This window comes from Phyllostomus discolor, chromosome 7 (assembly GCF_004126475.2).
Source record: "Phyllostomus discolor isolate MPI-MPIP mPhyDis1 chromosome 7, mPhyDis1.pri.v3, whole genome shotgun sequence".
Lineage (NCBI taxonomy): Eukaryota > Metazoa > Chordata > Mammalia > Chiroptera > Phyllostomidae > Phyllostomus > Phyllostomus discolor.
This window is the reverse complement of record NC_040909.2, coordinates 112,089,917-112,108,184: the sequence shown is the minus strand read 5'-3', so window position 1 is coordinate 112,108,184 and position 18,268 is coordinate 112,089,917. Positions and strand designations below refer to the sequence as shown.

General features: G+C 40.8%; 1 protein-coding gene across 6 annotated transcripts in view; it reads left to right on the top strand.

Moving 5' to 3' along the window:
• Positions 1–2,461: 2,461 nt before the first annotated feature.
• The window catches only part of RGS22 (regulator of G protein signaling 22), a 120,074-nt gene continuing 104,267 nt past the window's right edge, over positions 2,462–18,268 (top strand). For 3 of the 6 annotated variants that reach the window (XR_004904394.1, XM_036031303.1, XM_036031300.1), the window contains exons 1-3: positions 2,464–2,649; positions 3,167–3,195; positions 13,633–13,695. Coding sequence is in view for 4 of the 6 variants with exons in the window: in XM_036031303.1 (XP_035887196.1) it covers positions 2,625–2,649; positions 3,167–3,195; positions 13,633–13,695 (117 nt within the window). In the remaining 2 variants the exon portion in view is untranslated. Of the gene's footprint in view, positions 2,650–3,166; positions 3,196–13,632; positions 13,696–18,268 lie in introns of all 6 variants that reach the window. The other 3 variants (XM_036031301.1, XR_004904395.1, XM_036031302.1) reach the window with 3 other exon arrangements.

The window sequence follows — 18,268 nt, the reverse complement described above, 5'->3', positions numbered from 1 at the left end:
GCCAACTATTGACTTCTCATTGGTATGCTTATCTAAAATGAATAAATCTCTGTGAACAGGGCACAGTGCAGCATGATTGCAATGGAGAGAAGATATTTCAACAAATACTTGCTGAGTGGTAGGCACTCAGTAGTGCTGGGGGGCGAGGTGGGGCATAAAATGAGATATATCTTCTTTGCTCTCCAGGAGTTACTGTCTGGTGGGTGGCACTGAGGTTAGAAGGTGCACCCCCCTACACAGATTATTTTAGTAGTAATATGGTTTTTAGATATAAGTTTGCACAGGAGTATACAGGAGCAAGAGAAGGGAAAGAACGTAACTCATGGGAAGGTGTACCAGACAAGATGACACTCAAGCTGGGTATTGAAGGATGAGAAAAGTTAGGTTGATAAAGGCCAGAAGGGCTCCCCTGGCAGCAGAACCAGCACAAGCAGACAACTGAAACGCCCATTTATATGTCAACTCTCAAATTTATATCTCCCAAATTCCAGGCTCTTCTATCAACTACGAAATCTTCACTTGGATGGCCAACCGACTTCATTAACATCTCTGCGAAAAGGCAGTCTGCTTAGCTTTTCCCATCTCTGATGATGGCCACTCCATCATTCCAGCTGCTCATGCCAGAATCCCTGGAGTTATTCTCTCCTTTCTTTGTTACATCCCCATATCCAACTTGTCAGGAAATCCTCTTGGCTCTGCCTTTAAAAGATATGCAGAATCTGAGTCTTTTTCAAACTCGATACTGCTTACCACCCTTGGTATGGGTCACCATCAGCTCTTGCCTGCTTCTGCCTGTGTTCATCTACATTCTCTTCCAGTACCCAGAGTGACCCTGTTCAAGTAAAAGGGAAATCAGGGTACTTCTCCGTTCAAAACTCCTATAGTTGTCATTTCACAAAGGGGCCCTCAGAGCCCTTCATGGTTTGTTTCCTCCACCTCCCCTTACCTTTCTGTTCTCTTGTTCTGCTCTCCTTTCACTTCATTTGGCCTTTTGATTTTGTTTGGCCAAGGTAGTGGTTTATTTGTCTTTGCCTATGTAATATTGAAAAGGCAGGTGGTATGATTCCTTGCAATGCAAGAATCCATTGTCTTACCCCTTGCCTAAGCATTCACAGAGTGCAGGCTCCTGGCTGGCCTTAGAGAGCTCCCACACTGCAGGAGGCAAATGTGGAGCTACCAAAGCAGTCATGGAGGTCAGATTTGCATTTAAGATATCTTGCCTTCAGCCTGGAGGGCGGATTTAAGGGAACTTCGCTTGGGAACAAAGGCTGGAAGACGACAATTTGGGAAGATTTTACAGCAATTTAAATGGAGCCTGGCCCTGGCCAGGTAGTTCCGTTGGTTAGAGCATTGGCCCCACATGTTAAGGTTGCCCATTCAATCTCAATCAAGGCACATACAAGAATCAACCAATGAATGCATAAATAAGTGGAACAACAAATCATTCTCTCTCTCCATCTCCCTCTCTCCTCTCTAAAAAAATTACTTTAAGGTAGAATGAGTAGGACCTAGTGCCTGACTGAATGTGCGTTTTGCTTTGGGTCACTTGGTACCACTTACTGAACATGGGACTTTTGTAGGAAGGCATAATTTGAAGATAAGGAGTGGGGAAAGTGCAAATTTCCTTTTGGAATTTTGATTTGGAAGCAAACGGGGAAAGCCCTCACCGTAGGGTCTCCGGCTCAGGGGGAGAGGGCTGGGCTGGGAATTTGAGTTGACCATGACTTTTCTAAAAATGTTACTTTTTTCCTAATTACAAGTATTTTTTCTTTTCTTTTTTTTTTCTTTTCAAATTTCACTTTTCACTTAAACATTTTCATCGTAGAGTTTCCAGGGACATGCACTACGAGCCCCTCAATTTATTGTCCCCTCGTCAGTGGCCTCCTCAGATAATTTTAAAGCTCAGCTATCCCGAAAATGCCGCCGTCCTAACCGATTGGAACAAACATATGGGGTAGATCTGGCTCCACATGTGCCCATGAATATTTTAACTTTGTATACACGCATTCATACAACTAGGAATGAGCTCAGCCGATGTGTGTTGAACGTCCTCTATCACTATGAAGAAAATCCTCGAGCCCAGCTGTTCTCTTCCTTCCTCTGCTCTTCTCAGGACCAGTGTGGTCCCCAGGCCCGCACCCTCTTGCCAGCGGGTCTTTTCTTACTACCGGGCATCAAATCTAACGAACGGGGCGGACGGCATGTTGTGGGGGAAGCACAGGCCTGCGCCTCAGTGACGCCAGTGCCGGCGCCCGTCCGCAGGGCCCCGCGGTGGTCCCCCATCCCGCCGCGGCGGCCTCCCCTTCGGCCGCGAGGAGCACGGGCTGCGGCGGCCGCGCGTCCCTCGCTCGGCCCAGGGGCCCCGAAGAGCTAGTGACGGTCCCGGCTTCGGGCGGGCGCGGCGCCCAGCCGGGGGCAGCCCGCCGGTCGGCGCCCGCATTGTCTAAGCTCCATAGCAACTCGGGCGAGGCGGGGGCCACGGCCGCCGGCGCAGCCCCGGCCCCCCGCGCCGCACCGCGTCGGCGGCCGCTCCGGGGAGACTCGGCTCCGGGCGGCGCCGGCCTTCGCTGATGGGGCCCTGACGGCCCGCGCGGACGCGGGGCGAGCGCAACGGCGGCGGCGGCATGCCGGAGCAGCGGCTCACCGCCGGTAGGTGGGGCGGGCGGGCCCGCGGCGCGGGGTCGGGGGACGGAGGACGCCGCGTCCCGACCCGATCTCGCTCCCGCTTCTGGTGTTACCGTACCCGCCCGGGCGTCCCCTCTAACAAACATTCGGAGAAACGGCCCCCTGCCCTCCCACGGCGTTTCATTGTGATTTCCACCCCTCACCGCGTCCCGCGCTGACATTGCCTCCTTGGCACCGTGTCATTTTAACGTGCTTAATTCTCTGCTTTGCAGCTGGAATAATGGAGGCCTCTATCTATTAAGGTGAACTCCAGGGTCACAGTGAATTAGTGACCAAGCTGGATTCCAGAGGCCTTTCCTCCCACTTCCACCTTGAATTCCAACTTAAAATTCAATCCATGTGCAGAAAATGAACAGAGGGCCAAGGTTTTACTGAGCTTGCCTGATATAAAGCAGGGCTAGGTGCTGTCTCAAATTATTTCATTTACTTTAAAAGGAAATCAGATTTGAGTGAGATAATGTAATATTTTATCTTGTTTCAGAGCCACCAACTATTACAGAAGCAGAATTTGTAAGTACAATTTAGAAGGCTACTATTTTTTTTCCTCTGGCATTTTAAAAATAGTTTTTTTTTTAATTGTATTTTCCTCCCCCTCATTACTGTGTATCCCCCTTACACCCTCTTCCACTTCCACCCACCCTGGTTTTGTTTTGTTTCGTTTCAAATAGCAAATCATAGATGTAGAAAAAAGCTGTATATTTTCTTTTCTACTTTTTGCCAAATGAGTATAATAGAAACTTTGGCTTAGTAACAATGGTTCTGAGTTCAGGACCTTTTAATAGCCTTTTAACAGGTACATTTTCAAGAACAAGCTAATTGATTTTTATGGGGGTTGCTACTCCCTGTTAAACTTTCTTTTACATAAATGACCTCAATTAATTTCTCTAAACCCTTTACTGAAACCTATGAAGAAAGATAGGCTTTATCTCCATGGTTTTGTTGCGATGTGGCTGTGCAGTTCCTGGTTGCAGTAAACATTAATTGGTGGTATTGATTGATAGTAAGTAGCCAATTTATAGTTATAATTCCTTTAAAAGTATACTAAATGTTTTTCACATCAGACTTCTGGAGAACTGAGTAGAAGTAAGTACTTTGCCCGGTACATTATATACATTGTTACTGAGGTGAGTGCTATATTTAGGATGGGTTTTACTGTAATTCTTACTGTGTATTTAAGGAACTTGCCCAAGGTTAAAAAGGTAGATAGGTAGCACAGCCTAATTTCTGAACTGGATTTCAAGACTTCCAGCTACTTCTCTGAATTATTTGCTCATGTCCTCCCAACACTTATTTCTCTTGTTGGCCAATTATCTTATTTGCTTTTGGCTTTTTATTCAACAAGCATGAGTGGCTTCTATATTCACAGTGCAGTGATCGATGCTGAGGATACGTCTTGAAGAGTTCACAGTCTAGAGGGTTCTGAGAGGAGAGGGCTAAGCTACGTCTGCTAGCACTTTCCACGTTTACCCTTCCAGAACTTTAGTCCACTACTAGGAGAGACAGACCAAGACAGAGGCACCAGGGGGATGCCAACAACTCCCCCACCTTCTCGTTGCCTTGATACAGCTGTGTAGTGGCAAAGTTCTTTTGGCTGCTTCCCGCCCGAACTCTTCTTCATTCCAGTAGCCGGTCAGCATTTCTGGAGCCAGCTAATCTTTCCCATGCAACTCTCACATAACTACTCTGAAGAGCCCTCAGCAACATTACACTTGAACACTTGAGCAGTCTGCTAATCTCTTCACCTCCTTGTAATGGTCTGGGAACTCACAAACAGCTTGAAGCCTCTATTAATCACTCCTCTTTCTCTTGGTTGCTTTGATCCCATTGTCTCTCAGTTCTCCCATCTCTGATTTTTATGCTCTCCTTTCTGGCTTCTCTACTTCTTTGCCCATGACAGTGTTGTCCTTCAGGATTCTGTTCTACAGGCTTTCTCTGGGGGAGCTCCTCTTCTTCTGCTATAGTCTCAGCTACCCTTATTTCACAGGGCTTCCAAATCTACACAGCTCTAGTCCAGATACCTCTTCCATGTCAGGACTCTGCACCCATTGTGTAATGGCGAATCTTCATCGTTTGGACGTCCCTGCATCCCCTTGATAGTCTAACCCGAGGTTACCTCCCCCATTCTTGTTTTCTTTCTCTTTTTCTTGTTTTGGTTAATAGCGCCACTTGCCATCTAATCACCCGAGCCAGAACCTGTCTTCCCTTTTCTTCACCTCCTCCGGCAAAAGTTCCTTTCAAGGCCAGATCTTTTTCTCCATCCTCGCAGCTACTGTCTTATTTCAGGCCGTCATCCCTGGGCCTAGACTTTGGCAGTGCTACTAACTGATATCACTGCCTCCAACATTCCTTCTGCCAGCTCCAATTTTTCTTTGCTTGAAGTATAAAGTGCAAACCCCTGTGCATCAGCTGTGCCGGATGAGATTGCTTTGCGCTAACTTTAGACTTTCCTTCTCGAATCACTCCTACCCTGGCTATCAGATTGCTATAAAGTCTTTTAAAAATTACCATGTTACTCAGTTGCTCACATCTTTTATTAATCCTACTATTTATTTGAATGCTGACTAGATGCTAGTATTTAACATCAAAACAACTCTATTATATGGTTATTATCACCCACATTTCACAGATGTGGAAGTCCAAGTCACAGAGCTTAACTTGGCCTGAGGCCACATATCTGGTCACTGGCAGAGCCAGAATGTCAAAAGCCTCCCTTTAGTATTCAAGCTTTTCTATAACTTTTCAGGCTTCTTTCACCTTACCTCCCAATACTCTCTGTGTGATAAAGACAATGTTCATACTGTTTTGGGTTTATAAAGTACTTCCACATGCTACTGCTCCAGCCAAACTACCCTGCTTGCCTCCCTGCCTTTGCTGTCAAGTTTCTCTCAGTTGCCCCCCTCCATCTATTTCACAATTGTGCACATTCTTCACCGCCCAGCTCATCTCCTCCAGGAAACCTTTCCAACCTAAACTCATCCAGACCGCCTTTGAGCTCCGTGCAGCTTGCGGGTGAGACCAGTTTGTGACCAGATCCTCGGATTCATAATGTCACCAAACATTATCTGAAGAATAATAATTCATATGTCTTCCACACACATATATTTCCCACTGTTTTTCAAAAGTTTAAAAGTATATATTTTTTCTCACTAATGTTCTTAGGAAAAAAAGTGTGTGGCAGAGATCTTTTGTTCCCCCAAATCCATTCTACCCATTTCCGTAATACATGCTAGACATGTTGCTCCCCAGAATAAAGACCGCATGTTCTAGCTTCCCTTGCAGCTAAATGTGATCAAGTAAACACATTTTGACAAGGGAGTGTAAGCATAAGTGTTGTGTGTCCTACCTCTGGAAGGCTGACGTTTACAAAGACTAAGTAACTGACACCTGGGTTGCACAGCTAGTAACTGGTCGAGCTGTAATTAGAAGCTGGGTCATTCTGACTCAAACACACGTAAGAGTATGAAGGGAGAGAGTGTGCTCTCTTTGTTTTCCCTGTTGGCTGGAACAGGGATGTGCTCCTATAGCTGAAGCAGTCATTATGGGTCACGGGGCAGAAGTGGCATCCTGAGGACGGGGGGCACTTACCAGATCAGAGGAGCCTGGCCTCTCAATATTTGGGAATCCACAGTCCCAGTCCTGAACTGCTCATGGTTTCATGAGAGAAATACACTTCCATTTTATTTAAATGGTGTTATTTTGGTTTTCCATGATTAGTAGCGGCTATACACTAATATAAATTGCTCCTATATTCATAGGAACTTTTTTCATATTGTATCTTCTCAATCAATGGATCTGAAAAGTACAAGGCTGTTGTGGACAACTGCAAAATAGTTTAACCTTTACTGGGTCTTTATGCTCAAAGGAGAACATAACTCATTTAGAGTAAATCATTTGTTGTAAGGAACACATAGCCTTGTATATATTTTAACTTTTTATGTCTAAATTTTGTAATTTCTTAACAAAATTATGAGCTCCTATAGGGCTGATACTGTGTCTCAGTATACCTTAACATTCTCTATAATGTGTAGCACAATGCCTATTATGAATGTGCTATTAGATGACTGACAAATTTTAGCTGATGGATATTTTAATATATAATAGTTAGTGTTTGTTTCACTTATATGTTTGCAAAGCTTCATTGCATATACATTCTGTGTTTCTTTCTTTCTTTTTTTAAAAAGATTTTATTTATTTTTAGAGAGAGGGGAAGGGAAGGAAAGATGGAGCGAAACATCAATGTGTGGTTGCCTCTCATGCGCCCCCTAGTGGGGACCTCCCATGCATGTGCCCTGACTGGGAATTGAACCAGTGACCGTTTGGTTCACAGGCTGGCACTCAACCCACTGTGCCACACCAGTTAGGGCCATATTTTGTATTTCTTAAGTACCTCTTTCTTGGTCTTTTTCTACTTTAGTGTCTTTATTAACTTCATATATGATTGATTTTTCATAATTTTCCTAAGGAAAGTATATACAAAAAACTTGGTATATTCTGTTCTCTTATTAGTTTCTTTGGGGGTATATTTTTTTGTCATTTTTTTAAATTTTAATCATTGTTCAAGTACAGTTTTCTCCCCCCTACTCCCATTCCAGCCCACCCACCCAACCCTCCCCCCTTCCCCCCATTACCCCCCACCCCTAGTTTTTGTCCATGTGTCCTCCAAATTTGTTCCTGTTAACCCTACCCATTCCCCCCTGAAATTCCCTCTTCTCTCCCCTCACATTTTTAATTATATAAGTAATATATGAGTATAAATCATTCTTGTAAATAATTCAAATAATAAGTGACAAAATACATGCTTCTCTTCATTACATTCCTAAATCCCAGCCTTTTTGTTTTCACATTCCATAAAAACTGAAATATTTTTCAGTATACCTTAACACTCTCTATAATCTATCAGAGCAAGAATGGTGGACTACAGACTGCTTAATGATACATTATATATTCAATTTTTTTAGGACCTGTCATACTGTATTCCAAAGAGGCTGTACCATTTCACATTCCCACCAGCAATGTACAAGGATTCCAGTTTCTCCACGTCCTCACCAGTACTTGTTATTTGCCATCCTAGTAGATGTGAAGTGATATCTCATTGTGGTTTTGATTTGCGTTTCTCTTGTTGCTAGTGATGTCGAGCATCTTTTCATATGCTTATTTGTATCTTCTTTGAAGAAGTGTCTATTTAAGTCTTTTGCTCATTTAAAATTTTGGGTTTATGTTTTTCTTGCTGAGTTTATAGTTTCTTATATATTCTAGATATTAACCTTTATCACGTATGTGATTTGAAATTTTTTTCTCACATTCTGTAAGTTGTCTTTTTACTTCTTTAATAGGGTTGTTTGATGCACAAAGGTTTTTAATTGTCATGAAGTCTAATTTATTTTTTCTTTTGTTGCTCATGCTTTTGATGTCATATCTAAGAATCCATCGCCAAATCCAAGATCATGACTTATCCTTCTGTTTTCTTCTAAGTATTTTATAGGTTTAGTTCTTACATAGGTCTTTGATTCATTCTGAGTTAATTTTTATAGATGGTGTAAGATAAGGGTCCAACTTCATTCTTTTGCATGCGGATATCCAGATTTCCTAGCACCATTTGTTGAAAGGGCATTCTTTCCCCACTGAATGGGCTTGGCACTCCTGTTGAAAATCATTTGATTGAATATGAGTAGGTTTATTTTTGGACTCTCTGTTCCCTTCCAATGGTCTAGATGTCTGTTTTTATGCCAGTACCACACTGTTTTGATTACTGTAATTTTGTAGTAAGTTTTAAAATTAGGGTACATGAGTCCTTCAACGTTGTTCTTTTTCAAGATTGTTTTGGCTATTCAAGGTCCCTTGAAATTCCATATGAAATTTAGGGTATTTTTTAATATTTCTGCAAAAAATAAAATATCATTGGAATTTTGATAGAGATTGTATTATATCTATAGATTGATTGTTTTGGGTGGTATTGTCATTTTAACAATATTGTCTTCCAGTCCATGAACATGATATTTCTTTCTTTCTATTTTCTCTGATTTCTTTCAGCAATGTTGTATAGTTTTCAGTATATACAAGTCTTTGCATCCTTGGTTAAGTAATTCTTTTTGGTTCTGTATTAATTGAATATGAATTTTCTTAATTTCCTTTTTGGATGTACATAACTTTTTTTAGTAAGCAATTAAAAACTGGTGTTTATCATTATTGATGTTTTACTATTATTTTTCATTCCATGAACACAGTTCTAAACAAAATGTAAATCTCTCCTTGTCTTTGAGTTACTTGTGCGCACGGCTCTTCTCTCCCTACAGACACTGTAAGTTCCCAGCGAGGAGGCTGGGGCCTACGGGGCGCCCCCTGGAAAGGCGCTGCTGTTTGCTTTCCTGTGCTGCTGCAGCTGAAGGAAGCTAAACGATGCCTCAGACAAGGACTCTTACTATTGCTGCTGACATTTTCAATGTATATAAGTTTGCCACTGTGGCTTTCCGCAGCTGCTTTCTAAGAACTGGACATAAATACATAATATTTAATATCAGATGTAATGCATGAGGTGACTTGATGCAAGTCCTAATCAGGATTTTTAAATGGTGGTCTTTTAAAATCCTTGAATAGCCTCTGTTGATGAGAAATTGTGTCATTCAATAGGTATTCAAATTTTTTAGATTATTTTTACAACCATCTAAGAGTTAAAATTCAAACTTCTAAGAGTTAAAATGAAAATTTAACAGCTCTTCCTTTTTTATGACAAATATGTTAACATTTCTTAGGATAAACAAATAGAATTAAAAGTCAGTAAGATGTTTCATATCAAATATTTCAAAATAATGATGAAACTCTTATTGAGACACATATATATATATCAGGCAATGACCTTATAACTAGCTTGGAAACTACTATAAGGATCCATCAGTTGCCAGCAGACAGAAATATGTGATGTATGTAAACGCAATGATTTGGGGTCACTGTCTGTATGTAGTCTTCCAGGATCCCTGCTTCCCCCTTTCCTCCCAGCTGTCAGCACCTTCGGCTGTGTCCGGTCTTCTTGGACACCTCGGGTGGAAACTCCTCCAGTGGTTCCATGGGGCAGTGGTATGTTCTGCAGCCAGCCAACACATCCATGTCCAGGGGCTTGAGCAACTCCCTGGCTGTGCTCAGTCTCTGACCGAGGAGCAGTGGGTGTGGGATGTGGCTCATAAATCATCATCTCTAGGAGAGGGAGTTGGATCTGAGGAGTCCCAGACAAGGTTGCTCACAACTGAAGATCGCCACCCCGGGAACTGTGGCCCTCTGTGCGGGGCCTGGTTGCCTTGGGGGCCAGAGGGTTCCACTTTGACATGACCCATTGAATTCCACGGTCTGCACGCCACCACATGTCACTGTAGCCCTGGTGGGAGCTCTGGTCTAGTGATTGGTTTGTTTGGAGGGAGAAGTGAAAGAGTTTTTAATATATTAGGAAGAAGCAAAAATAGGTATAATTGTGGAAATATGGTCTAGCCCATCTCCTGACTGATGATAGCATTCCCAACCTAAAATGTGACAATTTGGTGTTACACACTGGGCAGTAGATGAATGGCTTTGGTTTAATATGTGAACAGCATGAAAGGAAGTGAAAATTTGGATTGTTTTCCTACTTTTGCCATTAGCTGACTGTGATCATCTTTACTTGTTTTGCTTTTATAGAATTTCAAGTTATTTGAAATACATTTCAAATGCCATTTCCCTCATTTGCTGATCCCTTTTACCAGATAATGTCTTTCCTCCTTTGAGAGAAAATGGTTTATATTGTACTTTTCTTACAGCATGTATTATGTTCTTTTTGAACTATGGTTTTTGTCTGTATTTATCTTATTTACTCTTTCTTGTTTGTAAAGGTCTTTTTTTGTATATCTTTTTTTACAGTAGTGAAGTAATTGTAGTTTATCTGGTTTTAAGGTGCAGCAAAATAACTTTTTAAGCAAAAGAAAATTTACCTATCATAATTAACAAACACATATGAACTATTTTGCTTGACCCCCTTTCAGGAAGAATTTTGAGAAGTTTGGACTAAAAACGGAAAAGCTGACTTCACTTTCACAGATGGCACACCTGTAATACATGAACAAGCAGGTTTTGAGAGTGTATTCAGTTCTGAAGAAACGTTTCTACCTTCCATTGCATCATTCAGCCAAGAATCTGGGTTGCAAATTTTGCAGTCACGTTCATGGAATGATGTAATGGAGGAATTGATTGTAACTCAATTTTCTTCTTGATTGTGCCATTAACCATCTCCAGTTTATTGGTCATTTGAAAGATATGAAACCCGAATATGGAGACTTCTTTCATTTTAATGTGACTTGTGTGACTGGATTGTGGAAACTTACTTAGAGTCACTGAGCTGCTTCTTCAGATCAAGGCATTAAAAAACCATTTTTTAAAAATTAAAGGCTTTGAGAATAAAGGCTCTGTCAGATCCTCATTGCTTCACGAGATCGTTTGTTGTTAATGGGACACAGTGCCTGGCCGCATTGCACTAGTGGACCCAGTAGTGGGAGAAGAAGCTCCTTTACTTAGGGAAGTGCAGGCCTTCAGGTTAAAGTGTAACAAGGGAACGGAGCAGATGGTGCTAGCAGACTGCATGCACTTCCTTTGCTACCTGACCTGCTACCAGCAGAAGCAGTGATGTTGAATATTGGTAGAAATTAAGATGTAATTACAGAAAAGAAACACAGATTTTGATGCATTCAAATAATACTTTAAGTGTCCATGGGTGAAAGTGCAAACGTGAGGATGTGACTCAATGCCAGGGACACGTTCCAGCAGCGGGTTCAGTGTCAGGGGCACCTGAGGGAGCTAGAGGCGAACTGCTCACCAAAGGCCTGGTTAGGGCAGTGTTGTTTGGAGGGTCTGCAGACCGTTGCTGCCTGAGACTCTTTTCAGTGCACGTCAAGATGAGTTCAGAAATTGAGAGGGGACATTTAGAAACTTTACTGTAACTTGACTGAGTTATAATGATTATAACGATCGTTATAATGTTTATAACGATTGAATTTAATTTTAATTTTTATTTATTTTTTTAATTTAATTTTTAAAGTGGGCTTGTATTATGTATATATTTTATTTCATTTTCTAGTCATTCACTCTTACTGTGCTTTACAAAAGCTATCTGAAATGGATTAGGGACAGAACAAAACGGGTACTTCATCACAGACAGTTTGGAAAGTGTTGAGTTAACACCTCTTAGAAGTGTGAGCCATCTGGAAATGAATACATGAATCTGAGGATTATCTGGAAATTTTTGGCAATGTGGCTGGCCAAATTCTAGGCAATAATTAGCTCTACCTGACTCTATGAAATACACATTCTCTTTTATAGCTAACTAATCCACTGCTATTATAAATGAAAAGTGCTCACCCTTCCCATCTGTGGATTTTTGGTTGTGAGCCCAGCAGCACAGAACTTGGCCACCCTCGTGGTAGCACAGTGCTACCTAAGAGATCCAAAAATATTTATTGCATCCAATCAATTTCTCCTAAGAGTTAGCAGAAACTACGTAGTTCACTAAATAAAGTCCAAAAAATTAAAGGAACTTGGAAAGGTAAAATTTGAAAGGTTATTAGCCTCCCAGCTGCCACCAAATGTCATCTGCCTTGTCCTGCTCTGGTAGATCTCTGCCAGTCAGAACTTGGAGAATGTGTTGGTAAGGCACCACTCCGAAGGTGGGAGGTTTATGAGATCCTAAGTTTGTTGTCGTTATTTTAATCCATTCAGATTTTTAGTAAGTTCCTTGGTATAAATCCTGTAAGTGATTGTTACTCTATCTCGACACTACAATCATTGGAAGAAATTATCCTGGAAATCGACTTTCCAAAGTAGGTGTTAATATTACTATAGTGTCTTCCTTATACGTTTACACTGTACTTCAACGCAGTTTTAAAAACTTGGCCGGTACAAAAAGAAAATAAGCAGCCATATGGAAATAATAGCATTGTGTCATATTGTCAACTTTCATGTTGGATTTGTGAAATTGAAATATAATTATGAATAACAAAATAAACACATGTACTATACAACACAGTATGCCATGTTGTGCTTTTGACACAATGGAAACAATTACTAATAAAATAAGGTGTTTTATTTGGAAGAGAGCATTTGTTCTTGGCAGGAGCTCTCCAATTTTGCCCTCTTTAAATATGACCGGGTTGGGGGATGAAATAGTTATGGAAAAAATGTACACAATCTTTATTCTTTGAATGTGTGCACTGTCGGAGTTTCTTCATGCAGAAGTTAAGCAGGGCCCAGATTACTAGATCTGTGTCTGTTTCTTCTTTTTTCTTTTTTTTTTTTTAAGATTTATTTATTTATTTTTAGAGAGGGAAGGGAGGGAGAAAGAGAGAGAGAGAGAAACATCAATGTGTGGTTGTTGGGGGCCATGCCCTGCAACCCAGGCATGTAGCCTGACTAGGAATTGAACCTGCGGTGCTTTGGTTCGTAGCCTGAGCTCAATCCACTGTCCATTTCTGAGGGGGAATCTGTGGAATATTTGCTTCATTTAGTTGATCATTTTCACTAGGCAATTTAAGAAATTTACATTCTGAATTTCATTTTAACCCCAATCACTGGTTCTGTCTTTATTGCTCTGCCTTTACTTTTATTAAATATATATTTTAATAAGTCTGTGGGAAATTTACCATGTATAGCATTTTTTACTGGTTGATGTTTCATTTTGAAGTGTGCTGTGTTTTTCACACATTGTTTTCCAGCTAAGTGCAGGGGCCAGTCTTTTAAGGGTATGCTCCACTCGATTTTCTAATTTTTTCCTTCCAGAGATTGTAGCACTGCTCTCTGCTTATAGTGAGGATTCAGTGTTGACTGACTGAAAAAGAGTTGATGATCTATATATAATCTTTTGGTAGTAGAATTAGAGAATAGTATTGGCATGTTTGAAAACAGCATAAGCATAATATGGTGTTTTTATGTTTTTTGCAGGAGAATTCTTTGGCAACAGATAATTTCCTCGTGGAGTACTTTAATGAATTTCTAAGTCTTCCAGTGAGTGTGTTGTTATATTCTATTGACTACGTTATCAAAGCAAAGTGTTGTAATCCCTGGGTTATCTTGTAAGACATTTATCAGGAGTAATATTTTTAAAAATATTAAAGCATTTTGATAAGGTTTATATTTTTTATAGTTAATAATTTGGGTTTGAATCATATTTAGGAATTATTTTTATTGAAGAAAGCTAGAATTTTTCAAAAGTGTTCTGTACAAAATCTGATAGTTATATTTGGCACTGTCTTAGGGTTTGAACGGAGGAGACAAGGATAGAATCCCAAAACACTATAAGAAACTACATTTCTTGCCCCTAGGCAATTATTGTCCTCCTCTTGGACAGATAGTAAAGTATAATTTGTGGTTAGGGCAACTAGAGTTTTATATCAATAGTAAATAACACATTGGAAGATGCTGAATAGTTGATTTTCAGACTTAGCAGCGATTGACAGGGTAAGTATTGAAGCATTTGGGGAAGTGAAATGGGGGTGGGTATATAAAAACATATTGTGTGTATAGTTAATCAGAAATATCAGATAAAAGAAAGAAAAGGCTTCCATTATTGTTATGAAAACACAAAAACCTTTTTCATTAAAATATTTACAAGGCAAAATTTGGAGTATAAAAAGTCACAAGTAATTTTAAAAGTAGTGGGCCATAAAATGTGAAATCTCTTAAAACTTAACCACTGAAAATGCCTTTTGGAGGGAAAGCACTACATGTACTTTCTTACCTGGGTCAGTTTTTGCTAGATGTGTGTATGTATCTACGCACGCAGGTTGGTTCATTGCATGAAGTCTTTTTCCCAGAAGAATTTGTTCTTCCACCTCCTTTTGGCATAGTTAGGTCCCTGAGACCACTGTGAGGGTTAGGCGGAGACACCAAGCTGCCCTCTCCCTTCCCAGCCACGGGCCTGGGCAGTGTCACAGGAGACCTCCGGGGTTCTGGTCTGGTCTGCCTCTTCAACTTCCGTTGTCTGATTGTGTGATATAAAAAGCCCAGCAGAGTCACAGCATTGTCATAAGTTTGCTCCTCCAGATTCTGTAGTCTTTCCTCTGGACTTCTTGCATTCTGTTTCTTCCACCGCAAAAATCTTTTTGTGAAATGTTAAAAAGGAAAAATTCTATTTCGGACTGATGTCAGTTTCTCACGGTTTACATGCTGTGAGCCCAGCTCTTCCACTTGTGTCTGTTGTGATCTTAGTCACATTCCTTAATTATTTAGTTTTTTTGATTTCTTTCTCTATGAAAACAATATAACTATCTTACATTTTGTTATGAGATGAGGTAATATTGATGAAGTGCCTGGCCCACAGTTAGTGCTTCTCCTTCTTTCACTATCTAACAGAGGTGTCCAAACTTTTGGTGTCCCTAGGACACACTGGAAGAAGACTTGCCTTGGGCCACACATTAAATACACAAACACTAGCCACAAGGGATGAGCAAGTGAAACATATTTAAGTAAATTTACGATTTTGTGTTGGACTGCGTTCATAGCCATCCTGGGCTGCATGTGGCCCTTGGGCCTTGGGTCGGACACCTTGTTCTAGACCGTCTCGTCCTCTATTCCTAAAACGTAAGTGACAGTCACTCTTTAATTAGATTGGCGGACCATCATTAATCTAGACGATCATCTTCTGTGCCACCCAAATCTGTCATTGGCTTTGAGTTCTAAAAATTGTTTTCAACAGAGACTCGAATGAAATATTGCATGTGAAGCAGTGTTTTCCAGTTTTAGGTCGCTGAGTTAGTAAATGACAGTGTCCACCCAGAGCCATGTGGCTCACAAACTTGCCCTACTGTAATGACTACAGAACTGGCAGCAGAGGAGTAAACTAATAGTTTGGGTAACAGAATCTGGTCCCATTTTTATCACGGTCATCTGAAATGGGTTAAAACAAACAAAGCTAATGTGTTTTTAGGATGCATTAATAAAAGTATAGTTAAGATCAAGAAAAACATTAGTCTGGAGCACAGACGGCACTCAAATAAATGTTTTTTTGAGTTGGATATAACTGTCAGATGACATTTGGAATATCGTGTTCCATTCTTGGTGCCATATATTAAGCGTGCTCTGCCAAACGGGACTCGGGGAGACTCGGCTGATGAATGCTCTGGAAACCACGTCCGGCGAGGAAGGGTTGGAAGAAGTGTGAGCACTGAACCTGGCTGAAGACTGGGTAGAGGAATTGGAATGGGGCAGCTCTCCCCAAAAATATGAAGATGAGATTGAGGAAGAGGAGTTAACATATTCTATGAAGCTGGAGGGCAGAACCAGGGCCACCGGCATTTATAAGGACATTGATTTTTACCCACTAGAAGAAAGACGTTTAACGTTTGTGTCACAGCAGTAGGATGGGTTGGCTTGTGAAGCAGCAAACTCCCTGTGATTGGAGAGTGTCAGGTGGAGGTTAGGAAACCATTTTGGGGAATATTTCATGCGGCATATTGGTATTGGGTGGAAGATTAGACTTTTCCAACAAAAGAAAATGTGATTAATTCCTTCTCTTTATTTTATCTCAGGAAATACATTGTAAATATCCTGGGACCAGGGATAGGTCCCTTTTTTTCCAAATCTCCCAAAGCTTCTTAAGGATGATTATGTTTTCATTTCTCCATCTTCCATGGAAGATGCCTGAAATAAATGCATAAGCCTTCTACTGTTCTGTTCTTCTGCCTCCCCACCTCCAACACCCTCCCCCGCAAACCCTCCACAGTCTAAGTCTGAGAATGTAGATACATACTCTAACATGCTCAATCCGAAAGGGCCTTGGGTCGTCTACATTTCTGATACTTCTGTAGTGACATGCCCAAGGTCCCATAACTGGTTTGTGGCATAAATGGGCCTAGAAATCAGGCTTTCTGGCTCCTACACTATTTCTTTCCATTACAACATTACACCCTTGGGACACACTGTAAGACCCAGCAATTGATGGCTGGTAGCCTGCCTCCGTGTTATTTTTTGATGAGGGGAATCCAGGACAGTTGCTGCTATTATAAATAATTATGACACTTTCCAAATCCCAGCTTTCATAACTTCAGTCCGTTTGTTCTGGTGCCAGGTTCACATTCAGCTATTGTTTTCATGTGGTGTCTGGGAGGTTTCTTGCTGTCAACTCTTTATGGACAAGTGTTTGCTTATTAAGTTTTCTTCTGTGCTATAGTGTGAAAACATTTTTTTCCCCTTTGGTTTTATTTTGTGTGTTTTATGCTCAGTGACTGTTGTGGGCTTGAGTAGAGGAGCCCACATACAGATTTAGGTTGGTCCTCTGTGGGTGGTTCAGAATGTTTGTGACATTTATGGTTTGCAGAAGCTGAAGGGTGGCCTGTTCTGTGCCCTCCTCGCAAGGATAGGTATGTCATGTGTTTGCCAGACCGTGCTTAGCTATGTGCCTTTGGAATTTTACCATAACTTCTTTTTTTGGATGGATTCTCCACACTTTTTTTAAAAATCTGTAAACTATTATAATTTCTTGCAGCTTTATGAAGGAGTTCTATGTTAGATGGATTGTTCAGTAAGGGGTAAGAGAGAGAGAAGGGTTGTGAATTCGGAGAAGGAGTGGGGTAAAAGGGGATGAAGAGCATGGGTCATCGCCCACCACGATGCGAATACTCAGAGACTGGTCTTTAAGGGTGTTGATGGAGCTCTAGGTATATACCTATGGGCGATAAGCCTTATAGCTCAAGCATGAAACACTCAAATTAGCTTATGTGGCTCATTTTATTAACTAAGGGTATTTTCTGTATTTTCTGTGCATTTTATGTGGCACATTATTCCTTTCATCCCGTTGGTGAATGGTCCAGTAAATAGTTTATGGTTAGACATCTAAAATAACAATAAAATTTAGATTAAAAGAAGTCATTATTAGTAACTGACTTACTATATTCAAGTGTTCAGATGTTTCTTATTCACTGACTAGGATGCATGTTTAAAACATAGATTTTGGAGCTCAATTAGTAGAGAACAGAGTTGGACCAGAGATGAACATGCATTAAATTAACCCAGTCATTAGTTTTTAATTTAAATACTGTTCAGCTAAATAATTTGGCACCCTGTAAGTTTCAGTGGTGCTGGGCTGGCACTTGAAGCACGTCACTAATTATTCACAGGGTTTTTTCCCCTCCTCTTTTCAAAGAAATGTGGAACCAGCAATTTATTGTGGTAAAAAATATTTCCTTGCACTTGCTTTTTCTGTGAAAATATTTTTCGCACACGGATGACTGGTACTACAAAGTTAGCTTTCAGCACCTTCAGGTCAATTCGTTTTGGAACATTGAGAAAATGATACCCTTGAAATAAGAAAAGTAAGTAAGGGAAAGAGCTGTCTGAAAAAGCTCGTGGAGGGTTGGCTTTGGGGCTCCAACTGAACATTTTTCCTGTTACATGATTAAAAGCTGAGTGTTCTGTGAATTAGCCTGCACAGACTTCTTACGTCATTCATTTCTACCTCCCCCGCATTACGTGTCATTTATTGTCACATACTAAACTAATTTGGGGAGTTTTGTAGATAAACTTAGAAATGGTGAAAACAAAGAACTAAATGTGTGAGAGAGATTCTTTTTAAGCAGCAACA